This window comes from Oryctolagus cuniculus, chromosome X (genome assembly GCF_051225735.1).
Source record: "Oryctolagus cuniculus isolate XC-2025 breed Fujian yellow rabbit chromosome X, ASM5122573v1, whole genome shotgun sequence".
Lineage (NCBI taxonomy): Eukaryota > Metazoa > Chordata > Mammalia > Lagomorpha > Leporidae > Oryctolagus > Oryctolagus cuniculus.
Window position 1 is genome coordinate 1,181,422 of NC_142888.1, and position 14,511 is coordinate 1,195,932.

The 14,511-nt window shown below is 43.6% G+C and overlaps 1 protein-coding gene across 2 annotated transcripts in view; it reads right to left on the bottom strand.

The window, feature by feature from the left end:
- Positions 1-460: 460 nt before the first annotated feature.
- VEGFD (vascular endothelial growth factor D) overlaps positions 461-14,511 on the bottom strand; it is a 32,291-nt gene continuing 18,240 nt past the window's right edge. For both annotated transcript variants that reach the window (XM_002719824.6, XM_089324802.1), the window contains exons 3-7: positions 11,127-11,317; positions 8,023-8,171; positions 6,241-6,341; positions 1,612-1,807; positions 461-1,060 (exon numbers count right to left, since the gene is read on the bottom strand). In XM_002719824.6, coding sequence (XP_002719870.1) covers positions 934-1,060; positions 1,612-1,807; positions 6,241-6,341; positions 8,023-8,171; positions 11,127-11,317 — 764 coding nt within the window. In that variant the 3' untranslated portion in view covers positions 461-933. The remainder of the gene's footprint in view (positions 1,061-1,611; positions 1,808-6,240; positions 6,342-8,022; positions 8,172-11,126; positions 11,318-14,511) is intronic.

Here is a 14,511-nt window from a genome sequence, read left to right on the forward strand (position 1 = left end):
CCTTTGGGAGAAAAACTGAGGGAAAAAGGCTTGTTTATGCCCTGTTCCCCGGTAGCCGGGAAACAGAAAAGAATCATATTGTCTTGAGAACTGAGATGTGAATGAGACTTAGAGTTGAGCAAGGGACAAAACGTGGAGCCAGGGGCCATCAGAAGTGGCACATGCCCTCAGTGATGTCAAGAGCATCGGTGGGCGTCTCTCCATCATGGGATGAGGGTAAGTCTAGTTCAGTTTCATTTCAAAGCACAGGGTGATTGCCAGGTGATTCTTGGGTCACACTCACTTAAGCTAGTTTATACTCTTAAGGTAGTTTATACTTCTCCCTTAGTTTTCCAAAGCTGAGGTTACGTTTTGCTGTGTTCATGTCTCTCTTTGCACCTCCCACCTCTAAATTCCTTCCAATCTCTATTTTTTTCTTTAGCATACAATGTATATTGGAAGCATATTAAAGGACACAATGTTTTATGACTTGAATAATGGTGTTTATTTCCATTAACTACACTTAAATATGGAACATCAGACAGTAGTTCACTAACTAGGAAACTACAAGCTGGACAGAAAGTCCGTGTGGCTCATACAAATCAAACTCTGCATAAGAATGAGACTCGTTCACAAGAGAGCTGCAATTAGCAGACACTCAGAGATTGTGCGGTTTGCCTCGTGAGCTCTGGCACCTGTCATTCCCTGACAAGCCAATCTTGCTCACTCAATCAAAGAAGGGTTCTTTAGGCCCCCTCCACTCCATTACTTTGTGTGCAGAGACATCTGCAGTGAGAAGACCAATCTTCCACTCGACACCCGCTAAAGACATCTGGAGAGCACTATGTAAAATAGATTTTTTTTCCCCTAACACCTGGGGAAACAATGGCAGCAGCTCAGCAAAGCAGTGTGCTGTTTAAAATGACAGCGCGGGGACCTGGAATCAGAGTTGCATCAGGGATTTTCTTGGCTTTGGAGTCCCCGGACAGCCCTTTTCTCCTTTGGAAAGCGGCAATGCCTTGCACACGCGTGTTTTCCACTTGCACATGTTCTGGTGTGAAAGGGGCATCTGTCCTCACAGCTGTTGCAAAAGAAAAGGAGGATGACAGTTCAGAATCGAGGGCTGAATCCAGAGGAGTGACTGTTCTCATCTGATTAAATTTTCCTAGGAATTTTTCCGGATATGTTTTTAAAATGTCCATATAAAATCCTGAATTGTTATCTCACGTGGATTTGAAATCTCTTAAAAACCCAATCGTAACCTCTGAGGGTTCTATTCATCAACAAACTTCCTGCTATATAAATCCAATGGCATCTTCTTCATCAAGGAAGAATACACAAATACATGTGAACATAGACCTAGACAGCAGAATGCTGATCTGAAAATGCCCCTCCCCAAAATAATTATTTAAATCTCATCAGTTTAGGTTTTGCCTAAGAGCTATAATAGCAGGTAGGAGTTTCTGAATTTTTAATCATCATTCTATATACTCTCACTTATCTGTTTTACTATCCCAAAGAGGCCGGAGCACTGAGGAAAAAATAGCTAAATAATGAATCTCACTGATCAGCATGGCATTTCCGTTAAATGTCAACGAGCCAAGTTCTAGGGAAAGCGAGACAGCCACTCGCCTGCAGGTGTCTGGGTGAAATCTCTTGTGCTTCTGGCAGCAGCTCTCCAGACTCTCTTTGCACTCAAAGCAGCTGCAGTTTTCCGGGTGCTGGATGAGGTCTCTGGGACACAGGGTCTTACAGACGCACTCACAACGCTCTTCATCGAACTGCATGTGTGGCCCGCAGAGAGCAGATTCCTGGAGAGGAGAGTGATCTAAATGGAAACCAAAACGTGCTGTTACCCAGATAGCCATGGCCTAGACGATATGCTCGCTGATGCTGACTGGAGATTCTACATCAAGCTAGAATAATAGGGATTCATTCAATCTTTCCAATAATTTTTGCCCCTATTTTTTTTCATGGAGTGAAAGAGATTCACCTCTGACTTTACAGTACAAACACAGAATTTGTTTGGTTTTCTTAGGTTTCTGATTTTGAAAAGTCACAAGCTGAATATTTTGGATAGTTTTTTAAGAGATTTTTCAGGATGCTAACTTGTTGAAAATGCAAAATTCCTGGGGCCAGCCCTGTGGCACAGTGGGTTAACGCCCTGGCCTGAAGCGCCAGTATCCCATATGGGCACCGGTTCTAGTCCTGGCTGCTCCTCTTCCAGTCCAGCTCTCTGCTATGGCCTGGGAAAGCAGTGGAAGATGGCCCAAGTTCTTGGGCCCCTGCATCCACATGGGAGACCTGGAGGAAGCTCCTGGCTCCTGGCTTCGGATCGGCGCAGCTCCGACTGTTGCGGCCATCCTGGGGGGTGAACCAGAGGATGGAAGACTCTCTCTCTCTCTTTCTCTCTGCCTCTCTGTAACTCTGTCTTTCAAATAAATCTTAAAAAAAAAAAAAGAAAAATGCAAACCTCCACTACCAAGTGTTAATAAAATACAGGATATCTAAGGATTAGGAGTCTAGTCCTCTCATTTTTTAGCAGATTAAAAGGAGGAAGCAACAGAAGCAATGGTGTTGCAGAATACATCTCAGACCCAGGGCGGCAGCAGAAGACTGAGGTAGTTGGGTCCCTGTCACCCATGTGGGTGACCCAGACTGAGTTCTGAGCTTATGGCTTTTGCCTGGCCTACCCCTGGTAGTTATGGGCATTCGGGGCATGGACCAGCAGATGGAAGTTCCCTGTCTCTGTGTCTGTGTCTCTCTTCTTTTCAAATAAATACATTTTTAAAACATGCAACAATGACAATGAACTTTGATTCCACAGACATCTACTAGAAGATACTTTCCCCTCAAGTGGAGAGTCTGAGAGGTTTTTGACACACCTAGCTCACAGAGACCTCTTCCAGAAGGTATACAAAACAATTGGATAGCTACAACTGCATGCCCAATTCTGGTGAGCAAATTAAAACTCAGTGAAAAAAAAAAGGCGGGGGGGAACAGGAACTTTGGAAGTCCTTGATTATGCTGCCATGTTTAGTTCCCCTCCCAGACCTGTCTGTCTCCCAGTCTGCCTGACTTAGGGAACGGCAGCACTAGCCGCCTAGACTCGCCCGCTGTATTAACTCTGATCACCGTGGCCACTGCATTGCGCTTCCTGGAGCTGGAATTTGTTCCTTCCAGCACCACTGCTACGCCACAACTCAGCCAGTGCCTGGTACTGCTGTAGATGGCTGTCACTCTGCTCACCACTGCAAGTTTGAGGACTCCCATCTATTCCCCACACGATTTCCAGCTGCAGACCTAACGTCACTCACCTACTTTAAGCGCTGTAACTGTCCCTTCTCGCAATAAAAGCAATCTTGCCACCAGCATGTGCAAGACTCTCATGAGCTGGACTCAGTGACCTGCCAGGCTCCTCTCCCAGCCTCCCTTGCCTGTGTCTCCTATCCTATTTCCCATTCGTACCCACTCACAACACTTTGTTTCCCTAATAGGCCAGGGCATCTCAACACGCGCCACTGACCTTGGCCTTCTTTTGGTCAGTCATCCTTTTCTCCCAAATCTTTCCCACCCTCTCAAGTTCACCTAAGTGCCCATGGGTTACATCTCTCTGTTATGCCCCCGTTTCCTCCCCATTAAGTAAAACAGCCTGAAGGGTAGGAACTGGGTCTTGTTGCTCTAGCATAAAACAGACACTCAATACATATTTGTTGGATTTATTTGATATAATAAAGGGGTCCTGAAGCAGGCTGGTGTGTGGAGACTCGAAGACATTGGGTTAAACTGCATGTGATGAAACATAACGACAGCTCCATATCAAAATTCAGTCTCTTACTTTTAACTGCTCCATAACTGGTGATGCCTGAAGAATTCTGTGGACTGAGTGCTAGAAGGCTAGACCTTGGGAGACACCATTCTGAATTTTGTGAAGAGGAAAGAGGTGAGCTGAGTAAGCCATGCACCGGTGAGGCAGATGAGACTAGGTTGTTAAAGGACAGTTGAGGGGCCGGCGCTGTGGCACAGCGGATTAAAGCCCCAGCCTACAGCACCGGCATCCCATATGGGCACCAGCTGGAGTCCCAGCTGCTCCACTTCTGATCCAACTCCCTGCTAATGTGCCTGGATACAAAGCAGAGGATGGCCCACATCAGGCCCCTGCATCCACACAGGAGACCTGGAAGAATGGCTTCGTATTGGTTCAGCTCCAGCTGTTTCGGCCATTTGAGGAGTGAACCAGCAGATGGAAGATGGAAATTGCCCCCCCCCACCTCTGTCTTTCAAATAAAGTAAATCTTAAAAAAAGCATAGTTGAGAAATGCTTAAAATATTTACACTGACCACTAGGTGGCAGCAGAGATTCACTCAGCATGCTTCAGACAGGATGCCCCCTGGTACAGCTCCTGGCAGGGTGAGGTGAGGGTGGGGGCTCAGAGAAACACAGAATCCAAGGTGCCTGTTGAGCTTCAGCATGCTAGTGGCAGAGGCTATCCTCACATCCTTTAAAAGGAACAGAGACTGGATGCAGGCGAACTGGACGAGGCAGCGAGTAGCCGAGGGTGAGACCCCGAAGTGTTAGATGTTGATTTCCACCCCAGGGAGGTTGAGGACACGTTACCCACATGATCCGTCTTCAGCTTTGTTCTATTATCATTTTTATCAATAGAATGATAGGATTTTTCAAAATAGACTCTTGAAATTGTGACTCTTGAGAAAGGAAGAGATGGACCTATTAAATACTTGAAAATACAGACCACTTCAATTTTTTCTGTTTTGTATTGTGTGTGTTTCAACAGTTTATAACAAGATTTGAATCTAACAAGATCCAATTAAATTGGACTTAGATTCGCTAACCCAAATGCATTCATCTGGGAAAGAGAAGTTGTCATAGAAAAGACAATTGGGTCTACAGCCACATACATGAGAGTGATTGCTATTGAACAGTAAGCTCAGTACATGCCATTAGTTTGTCAGGGCCCCAGGAGAAATGAATGTGAACTTAGCCCGGTTAGGGAGTTCTAGGAGATGAAAATCAGGAGTGACCATCACCCAGTCTACCTGTTCTTTTGCAAAAATGTTGCCAGTTTCCTTCCCTGCCTGGGTCAACCCTTGCTCTTCTAGGCTCCTGGGATTGTGTTCAAATGCTAATAGGCACTCTCACTCTCTTGCGTGAACCAGTTGAGTGGTCTCCCTTCCTCCTCAGCATCACAGCTAAGCTCTGGCTCAAAGCTCACCAGATTTTTCTGCTGTGCCTGTGAGCTCCCCGCCCCTACCCCACAACCCCCAGTTTCCTCTCACACTAGCCAGCCCCATCTGTGTGAACTAACTGTGTGAACTTGAAGGTTCCCTCATACCCAGGGCTACACTTTCATGAAACACTGAGAGGGAAGCAGAGAGAAAACATTAGGTAGTGGACTGTTGTTTACAGTATCCAAAACAGATTTCTTAGCGTTTAATCCTTACTATCATTGCTTATAGACTGTAGTTTAAAACAAGCAAGGTTCAAATTACACGACCCCTTGTGATTTTTTGTTGTTGTTGTTAGTGGAACTATGTCGAGCTCTATGGGAAATAAGTAAAAACTACATTCATTTTCGCCGTATGTTTGTTCATCACCAAAAGTCAGCGCAGTCTGAGTTAGGAGCAATGATGATAGCTTATCTCGTTTTGTTCCCATCTCCTCCCAGCCCAATAGCCATGCTTTGCTTTTAACTTTCCGTAGTCCCAGAAGTTTTTCCTTATTCCCCATTTCTTTTCCCAAATCACTGACATGTGTTCTGTGTTCACATGATGCAGCTGAAGGAAACTAAGTCCAAAGTCATGTTCCCTGAGACTTTCAAACAAATGAGCTAGTAAAGTATGGTTGGAGTGTTCAGTTCTGAAGTGGCTTTCATTAAAGTTTAAAGTTAGAAGTCAATGCCTTGGCATGCTGTAATCCTGGGCTTTTCTTTGAGTTGGAAAAGCAGAGTGGTGCATTCTACAAGATTATAGCACAAAGGGCCTAGAATCGGATCCCTTCTGTTACCTACCATAGGACCTACTATAGGACCTTGAAGAAACCACTAGACATCTTTGTAGGGCCATTTTGTGATTGTAAAAAGGGATAATAGGAGTATATTACAGGGTTGTTGTGAAGATTAAATGAGTTAATACATATAAAAGACCTACAGCATAGCCTGATCAAAGTTAAGTGCTCAATAATGTTCATCGCTATTGTAATTTTTATTATTCCTATTGTTATTTCACAACTGCTATCATTACCTTCTGTTCCAGCAAGTGGATTCTCTTCCTGTAAAACACATTTACACTTGTTGCTATCCCACAGCATGTCAATAGGGCAGAGTTTCTTGAATTGGGAACAGCTACAAAAAGAAAACAAAGAATTAGATTTAAAAGCTGCCAAGTCTAATCATAATTTTGAAACATTAAATACACTTCTGAGCAGAGAACAGTTAAGATTTTTTAAGTTTTTTTTTTTTTAATCTCAGTCAGACAAGAGGACTAAGTTTTGAGACCTACTGTTTTGTATAGCATGGTGATTATAGCTAATAATAATGTATTGTATATCTCAAAATTGCTGAGAGTAAAGTTCAAATATTCTCACCACAAAAAACATGAGAATAGTTAAGATTATAAGGAGTTTAATTCATATTTATGAACTGCATCTTATTAGATAGCAATTCTGTAATTATAAGCTCTTCTGTGGAAACCTTTGGAAAGCAAACTGTAATTCTGGAAAATTATACTCTCTTTAAGAGGGTGAATGTTAAAACTGTGCCAATTATAGCTGTATTAACAGTTTGTTTACCAAACGTAAATATTGCTCTACATAGCTCCTAAGAGTACTGTGGTTAAAATGGAGATAAAAACACCGTTCAGGACAAAGGGAGCATGTTGAGGATGGGTGGTCCTCTCCTATGACCTTTTTAGCTGCTTGAGAGAGGTAGTGGTGTCCTTTGGCTCAGGGTTAATAAATGCATAAGGCCAGCTAACGGTTTCATTTGCCACTCAAACCATTTACCACTCTACAGCTGCAAAAATAAGTATCTGACATAATTATTTAATCTCTTCGTTCAATTTTCCCTTCATTTGTTTCTCCATAATTAAATTCCGTTTTTCCAGATCAATGGAAATGGTCCCAGAACACTTCAGAGTGCCATAATTTCTTATATTCACAAAATTAGACAAGAAAATTTCAAAGTCAAATGAATTTTAATTCACTTCAATTTAAAATAAGAACTTCCCATTGGATAATCTTAAGGGGAAAGACTAAAAAGTTGCAAAAGTCATATAGGGATAATTTTGCCACTTCCCAAAGCTCCAGGAATTCTTTCATTCCCCTCATTTCAGGACTTAAACATACAAACATTTAATGCTTGTTCTGGAGTGAGGGGACATTTGTCACATTTATGGCTGGAGTACTTTTCCAACTACTTTAAATATGCATATGAAGAACAAAGATGCCTACATACACATGCTGAGTTTATAACCATTGAGCTTTTGAGTCCTAGCACAATATACATCTAATACCTAATAAAATAATATTTTCTGGGTTGGTGCTGTGGTGTAGCAGGTTAACCCCCTGCCAGCATCCTATATAGGTGCCAATTCAAGACCCAGCTGCTCCACTTCTGATCCAGCTCCCTGCTAAAGCGCCTGGGAAAGCAGAAGAAGGTGGCCCAAATGCTTGGGCCCCTGCACTCAAGTGGGAGATGTGGAAGAAGCTCTTGGCTCCTTACTTCAGCCTGGTCCAGCCCTGGCTGTTGCAGCCATTTGGGGAGTGAAGCAGCAAATGGACGATTTTCTCTTTTTTCTTTCTCTCTCTCTCTCTCTCTCTCTCTCCTTATCTCTTTGTATCTCTGCCTTTCAAATAAATAAAATAAATCTTTAAAAAAATAATATTTGCCAAATGGCAATTACCAGTAAATTTGGATTAGGAGCTAAAAGACGAAAAGCTTGAAGAGAAAGCAATGACTATAACTAACCAAGCATCTTCCACACACAGCTTTGGCCAAGGCAAAAACCAGCCCAAGCATTGCTTACCGGTCTTCTTCTGTGGTTTGGAGGGATCTTCTGATAATTGAGTATGGATGCCGAGGGGCCGTCGGCAAGCACTTACAACCTGTGTGGTTGGCAACTTTAACAGGCACTAACTCAGGTACTGATGTCAAAGGCACCGATATCTCAAAGAGCTACAGCAGGGAAAATAACCACAGGACATGTTATTTTATTTTACATTTTGCTTTGTACGAATGTCTGCACTCTGCATTTTTGCCTTTGTCATTTATGGTAGTGACGTTAGCAAAGTTTCTCGTTCAGAGTGAACTAATAATGGTCAGGGCCAAAAGACTGCTGGGCTGGGAGTTGGGAGACAAGCTTTACAAAGGGTCTAAACTTGGTCTAAATTTTAACTTCCTGGCATCACTGGTATCCTTGTAAAATGGGACTGTTGGTTCCTGCTCCTACATCAAATTTGAACGTAAACTGTAAGGATTAAATGAGATTAAAACTATGAAGTTTCTTTGAGATCTTGATGGATTAGACTATTATTCAAACTATTTACTTATCCCTTGCCGTTTCACCTCTATTGAAGAAAGGCACTTTCTTGTCTGTTGACTTTGGACTTGGCCATGTCATTTGCCTTGGCCAGTGAGGTGTTAGCAGACATGACACAAGCACAAACTTGAATTATGAGTGCTTTGTAGGCCATGTTTTCTCTTGCTTATGCTGTAGTCATGAGAAGACCATGAACTGGCAGGCTCACTGGTCCAAGGCCTGAGAAAAACAGGAAGACCTGGACTCACACTGCAGCTTGGAGTCAAGTCCAGCTGAGCTCACCCTAAACTAACTGAACTTCAGATACATGAATGAAAATAATGCACTAGTGTTTGAAGCCACTGAGTTTTCAGGTGTTTGTTATGTAGCACTGTATATTAATAGCAGACTGATACAAGGTCATCGTGCCCACACAAATCATCGTCACTAACAACTCATATGCCATTCTTTCAATGCTTCTATATGCGAAGTCTGGTTGTAAGCACTTTTATATTAATTCATTTAGGCCTTACAACATGATAAGATGGAGTAATTTTTTTTTAATCACCTTCAGCCCACAGATGAAGAAACAGATGTATTGAGACATTGTATAACTTTCTAGAGTGGTTCTATGATGTGTGGCGATTTTGAATTTGATCTCAACACATTATCAATTCAGCTTCCATTCCATGTAGTCCTTACTACACGTAGAGTACTCAGTTACTCGCTTTGTTTCTAGTTTACAAGATAGTCCATAACTTTGGGTTGACAGGTAGGTTCTTTTTTAACCACTATTAAAATGTTCTAATGTACATGTTTGGAAAGAAAAACTGCAATACACTAACACTTAAGTACATTCTTTAAAACTAATCATCTGTTGAGTGCAGTAGTCAAAATATTCAACTATTAAGTCGAAACAATCTATTAGGGTTCTGTTTATGCCAACTCCTCCATATGTGAAGGAACTTCCATGAGTCTAAGTCAGGGAGTGTTTTGAGAGCCTTTCCTTCACATAAACTTCAACTTCATGTCCTTTTGCAGTTCTTCAGCTACCCTCTAGGGAATAACATGATCATGAACTAACCCCTCTTACGTTATGCAAGCTTTGTTTCTACTAACAGTTGATGCTTAGCCACACTTATGTCATTGTTTTTGCTAACTGTCAAATAGTAGAGGCCAGAATTCTCACAACTCCCAAGATTCTCTAAAAGGATTTACCAAAGAAAATTCTCCAGTGTGAAGGATAGTGTAGAGGGTAAGAGGAATGAAATTAAGGATAAGTTAACTTATTGACACAACCAACTGACATTAAGAAAATTACCTAAGATGGATATATTCTATGCTTATATAATTGTACTTTTTTTCACAATCACAAGGAGAATAATAGAGGCCGAGGGGCTAAATGAATAGATCAATGACTGAGGAATTTGTAACATAGGACCAAAAGAAATGCTGCTTGATTTACAGCTTTTTATTACATCTTTTCTGAGTTTATTACTACTGCTCCCATATGCAATACTTATTACGTTGTACAACAACGTGGCTGCCATAGAAAGGAAAACTACACTACTGAGAATAAAGGATTTTATAAAATATAGAGAGCAGACTATTTATATTTATGTATTCTACTTATTTGAAAGGGAGGGAAGGGAGGAGAGAGGGGGAGAGCGAGCAAGCGAGCGAGCTCTCATCTGCTGTTTCTATCCCCTAAATCGCACAACAGCCAGGACTGGGCCAAGCAGGAACTGGGAGCTGGCAACTCCATCCAGATCTCCCACATGGGTGGCAGGGACCCAACTGTTTAGCCAGGATGTACATTAGCAGGAAGCTGCACTGGAAACCAGAAGAGCCGAGACTTGAACCCAGGCACTCCAATATTGGATGTGGCCATCTCAACTGGCATCTTAGCCACTGAGCCAGATGGCCGCCCCCAGAATTATTTTCAAAGGTTTTTTTGTGCTGGATATTCTCCCTTTGCCCTTCCAGAGACACCATCATCAATTTCGCTGCCCGCCAGGCCCTGTGCTCCAGGTCCTTGACTGCATCTAACATTCCTCTTGCCTCTCTCAGCCCCTGCCCCCACTCTGTGCAGGACTCAGGGCCGCCAGGGGCCCTTGAGACGCTCTCCTCCACTCTCCCTCTGAGTTCCTGAGACTGCTCCCTTCTCTGGCCTCTTCAGCACACAGGTGGGGACAGCCCCTCCCTTTCTGCTAGCCCCAGGTGCTCCACCAGCCCATCCCCTTCCTCCAGCCTCCACATCCTACACGGAAATCTCACTCATAGAACCTAACAGATCTACGAGACAGTGCAGCTATTTTCATTCCTTTCACCATCCTGTTCTAGTAACTTCCATGTGGTTGTCTGATTCTCCCCACTGTAGCACCAGAGAGACAGTCACTGATAAGATGGACTTCGGGCTCTGGAGTCATCCCATAGCCTGGTTGAGTCCCAGCTCTGCCATTTGCCAGCTGTGAAACTTTGGATGAGCCAGTTACCTCTCTGAACCTGTTTGCTCTTCTCCAAAAGGAAGATAACATATAACGTTTGCTCGTTTCAGGGAATAAGTGAGATTTCGCAGGTCAAGCATTTGGCACTCGCTGCCGCCGTCCTACCTGTTTGGAGACGTACGAGGTGCTCGTGTTCATACAGATGAGGCTCTCCTCGTTGCAGCAGCCGCCGCAGCGGAACACATTGACACAGGGCGGCTTGAAGAACGTGTCGGTGCTCTTCCCCAGCTCGCTGGCCACCTCCACGCACGTCTCTCGCGGGCTGCACTGGGTTCTTTGCCACTCCTCATCTATGACTACAGAGAAGAAGCTCCTTGCGGCCCACACACCAAATGGCCCGTACAGGCCATCGTGCGCCAGGGTTAGGCTGAACAGTCATGTGCCCGTTTCCACTGCTTGTTTATTTTACTAGATGGATATTTTTGTCAGTCCTTAACCGAAGATTGTGTGCAGAAAGATCAAAACTACAACCTGTCTCTCCCTATCTGTACCATACCTTTGTGGCATGCAAGCCTTTTATTCCCCTCTGGGGACAAACATCACGTGCTGTGCACCAGGGACAACTGGAGAAGCTGGCTAAAGTGAAAGGAGGCCTGGGAGGAAAGCACCTGGAAGCCTTTTTGATCACGTGACTTACAGGACACAGCTGGGTAGCATTTCGTCTGCTTGAAGCCAGCTGTGGCTCGCTTTCTGTACCATCCAGACATGTCTTTCTGTTAGCTGCTCAAGTAACTACAGTAGGCCTGAACCCTGGGCAACACAGGAATGGACGTTTAAGTGGAACGAGTCTTGACTCAAGTCAGAGTTGTCTGTCTGCAAGGGCGTGCCATTCACTTTAATGGAAGGACCAATCCTCTGGTCCTAGCTAATTTGGGGGAAACAAGAAACAGAACCAAGCCTCTGGGACTAAAAAGAAACTTAGACACTTCATTCCAAAAGCAGCACTCACTTTTCTGTTTTAAATAAGATTTTGACACTTTGATGCTTCATGTGTATAGCCTTTCTCCAGCTGTTTGGGGGCGGGGGGAAGATTCAAATTTCATGATAAAGTGAAAACTGAACTTGCTTCTGGCTTGCCCTGGAACTGTAAAACTTACTATATGTCAGGGGCTGGTGGAGAAACTGACCCCCAATAAAATCCACCCTCTGGTAGTCACACCCTCCCCCTTGTGTGAGGGCTGGACCTAGGTGTTCCATTCTTATGAAGAGAATGCAGAAAAAGTGATGGACACCACTGCTGTGATTAGGTGAAAAAGACTTCAGTCCTTATCCCGTGCTGGCTCCTTGTTCTCCCGAACCCTTCTCCACTTGCGGAGTCTGCATGGCCCGGGACTGATGACGGCCTCTGGCCAACAGCCAGCAAGGACCCGGATCATCCGTCCAACTCTCTCTGGGGAATGAGCCCTGCAAACAACCGCTAAGTGAACTTGGAAGCACATCCTGCCCCAGTTTGAGCCTTGAGCCGCCTGCAGCCCAAGCCACCACCTCCACCGCAGCCTCTGGAGAGATGCTGCCGCAGACACAGCCAACTAGGCCGTGCTTGCATTTCTGATCCACAGAGAGTGTGAGATAAAACAATGTTGAAAAACAGCTAAGTTTGAGGATAACATGCTACGCGGCAACAGATAAACCCTTCTTCATCTTGACCTCACCTAGCCTCTTCCCAGATTACCCTGCACTGCCCTATCTGGAAACAGGTGTCCAGCGGAAGGGACAGGTAGGGCCTCTCCTCCCAGCACGCAGACAGGATACGACCGCTGGCGATCTGGCTCGAGGCCCTACGTGATTCCTGCAAGTGTCACTTCCATGTCCTTCTTTCCTCTTCCACCCCTTAATCCCAGCTGTCCTCGTATGTTGCTTCTCCAGTCACCAGAGACAGGAAGTACAAGATGCTGGGCTGTTGAGGGCAGCGAGCTACACAACTCACCTACGCTTGGAGATCGTTTCCCCACTATAACAGTGATTGTGAGAATCCCTTTGAAATATTCTGATGTGAATATTTATCCCAAGAGCTTTGAAGGCTGCAAATATGAGAAATCGCTCAACTGAGTATTAATATGGGTATTATTTAACTCACTGTTATAAATCATGGATCCTTGAAAAAACAAGTTCTCAACTTATGAAAATAGTCCCTGTTTAAAAGTCTACTGAAATGCTGCTTTTCGTTCGCTTTTTCTCGCTTTATAAAATTCAGTTCTGACAGTTTGAGAAGGTTTTAATCGGAAGTGTATGCGACTATGTCCAAGGCTCCATAGCCCCAGCGCTCTTAACTGCTGCACAGCAGTACAGCTCTGCCTCAGGGAATGCTCCCGCCTCCATAAGAAACAGTTGATAACAAATGCTGATTCGCCTAACACATCGCTTTGATTCTTTACCACTTCATAGTAACTGATTTAGAGGAGCCCTCCTGTAATGAGGAGACAAATTTTAGAATTTTCCAACTGCCTAATTCTTTTCTGATCCCTTGCTGACTTCTTAGAATCTCCTAGCCTTGGACTTATGCTGCTGCTTGTCTTCCCAGAGATCCACAGGCTCATCTTTGGCAGGTAATCTGGTTATGGCCTTTGATCTTCAGATGAGGTGCAGATCCCTTCGTTTTCATGAAGTGCATGCTAATTCAGTACACAGAAACAACTTGGCTAAAGTGGCTTTGAGCCCATGGTTTCCACCATTTCAACTCACTTAGCCACACAGTCGTACACGTGGAGAAAACATCCTCCTCCCACTCATGCTCACGTCCTTGCCAAGGGATTTCCCCATCTCTGCACATCCTTCCCCACAGCACAACGGTGGCATGCAGCATCTTTTTACAAATGAAGACCAAAAGCAAAACAATTCTAGGTAGAAAGAAAATAATCTTGGCTTAATGGTCAATTCAAATTATGTGATAAACAGTTACCAGCTTGTTGTGTTAATCAAATCAAAATGCTAGATCCACAACACCACGGTAGCTGCCTGTGCTGTTTTCACATGTCATCCAAAGGTTCATCTGAGGTCACACAGCTTTATTTTACAAGCAGTTCATTCATTTCATATGGAACAGTACCTACATCCAGTGATTTCCTTATAAAGAACCTCTGCACCTTACTAGGGAAAATAGCACTTCCTTTCAGATAGATTAATTTTTTGGCCAAAGAAATGATTCTTTTGTTTCAAGAATTTTCTCTCTCAGTTCCTCTCCCCGAACTACCGGTACCTCTTATTATGACCCAGCTTCAATTTCTACTATTACTTTTATGAAGGATCCTAGAGCTTTGAAGAAACAAAAAAGTTATGCCTAACCTATCTGATCTTGCCTACATGTACAAGCCAGAATGCTCTTTGTTGCTGAATACCCAGGTTGTTTTATTTTTTATTTGAACCCAGTGCATTTTTTTCTTGTTAACAGTGGTCTTTCTGCATTTTCTCCCTCACATTCCTGAATTAAATTTATTTCTATATTTTAAAGTGTTCTTTTGTGTTAGTTTTTTTTTTTAATGTGAAAATCATA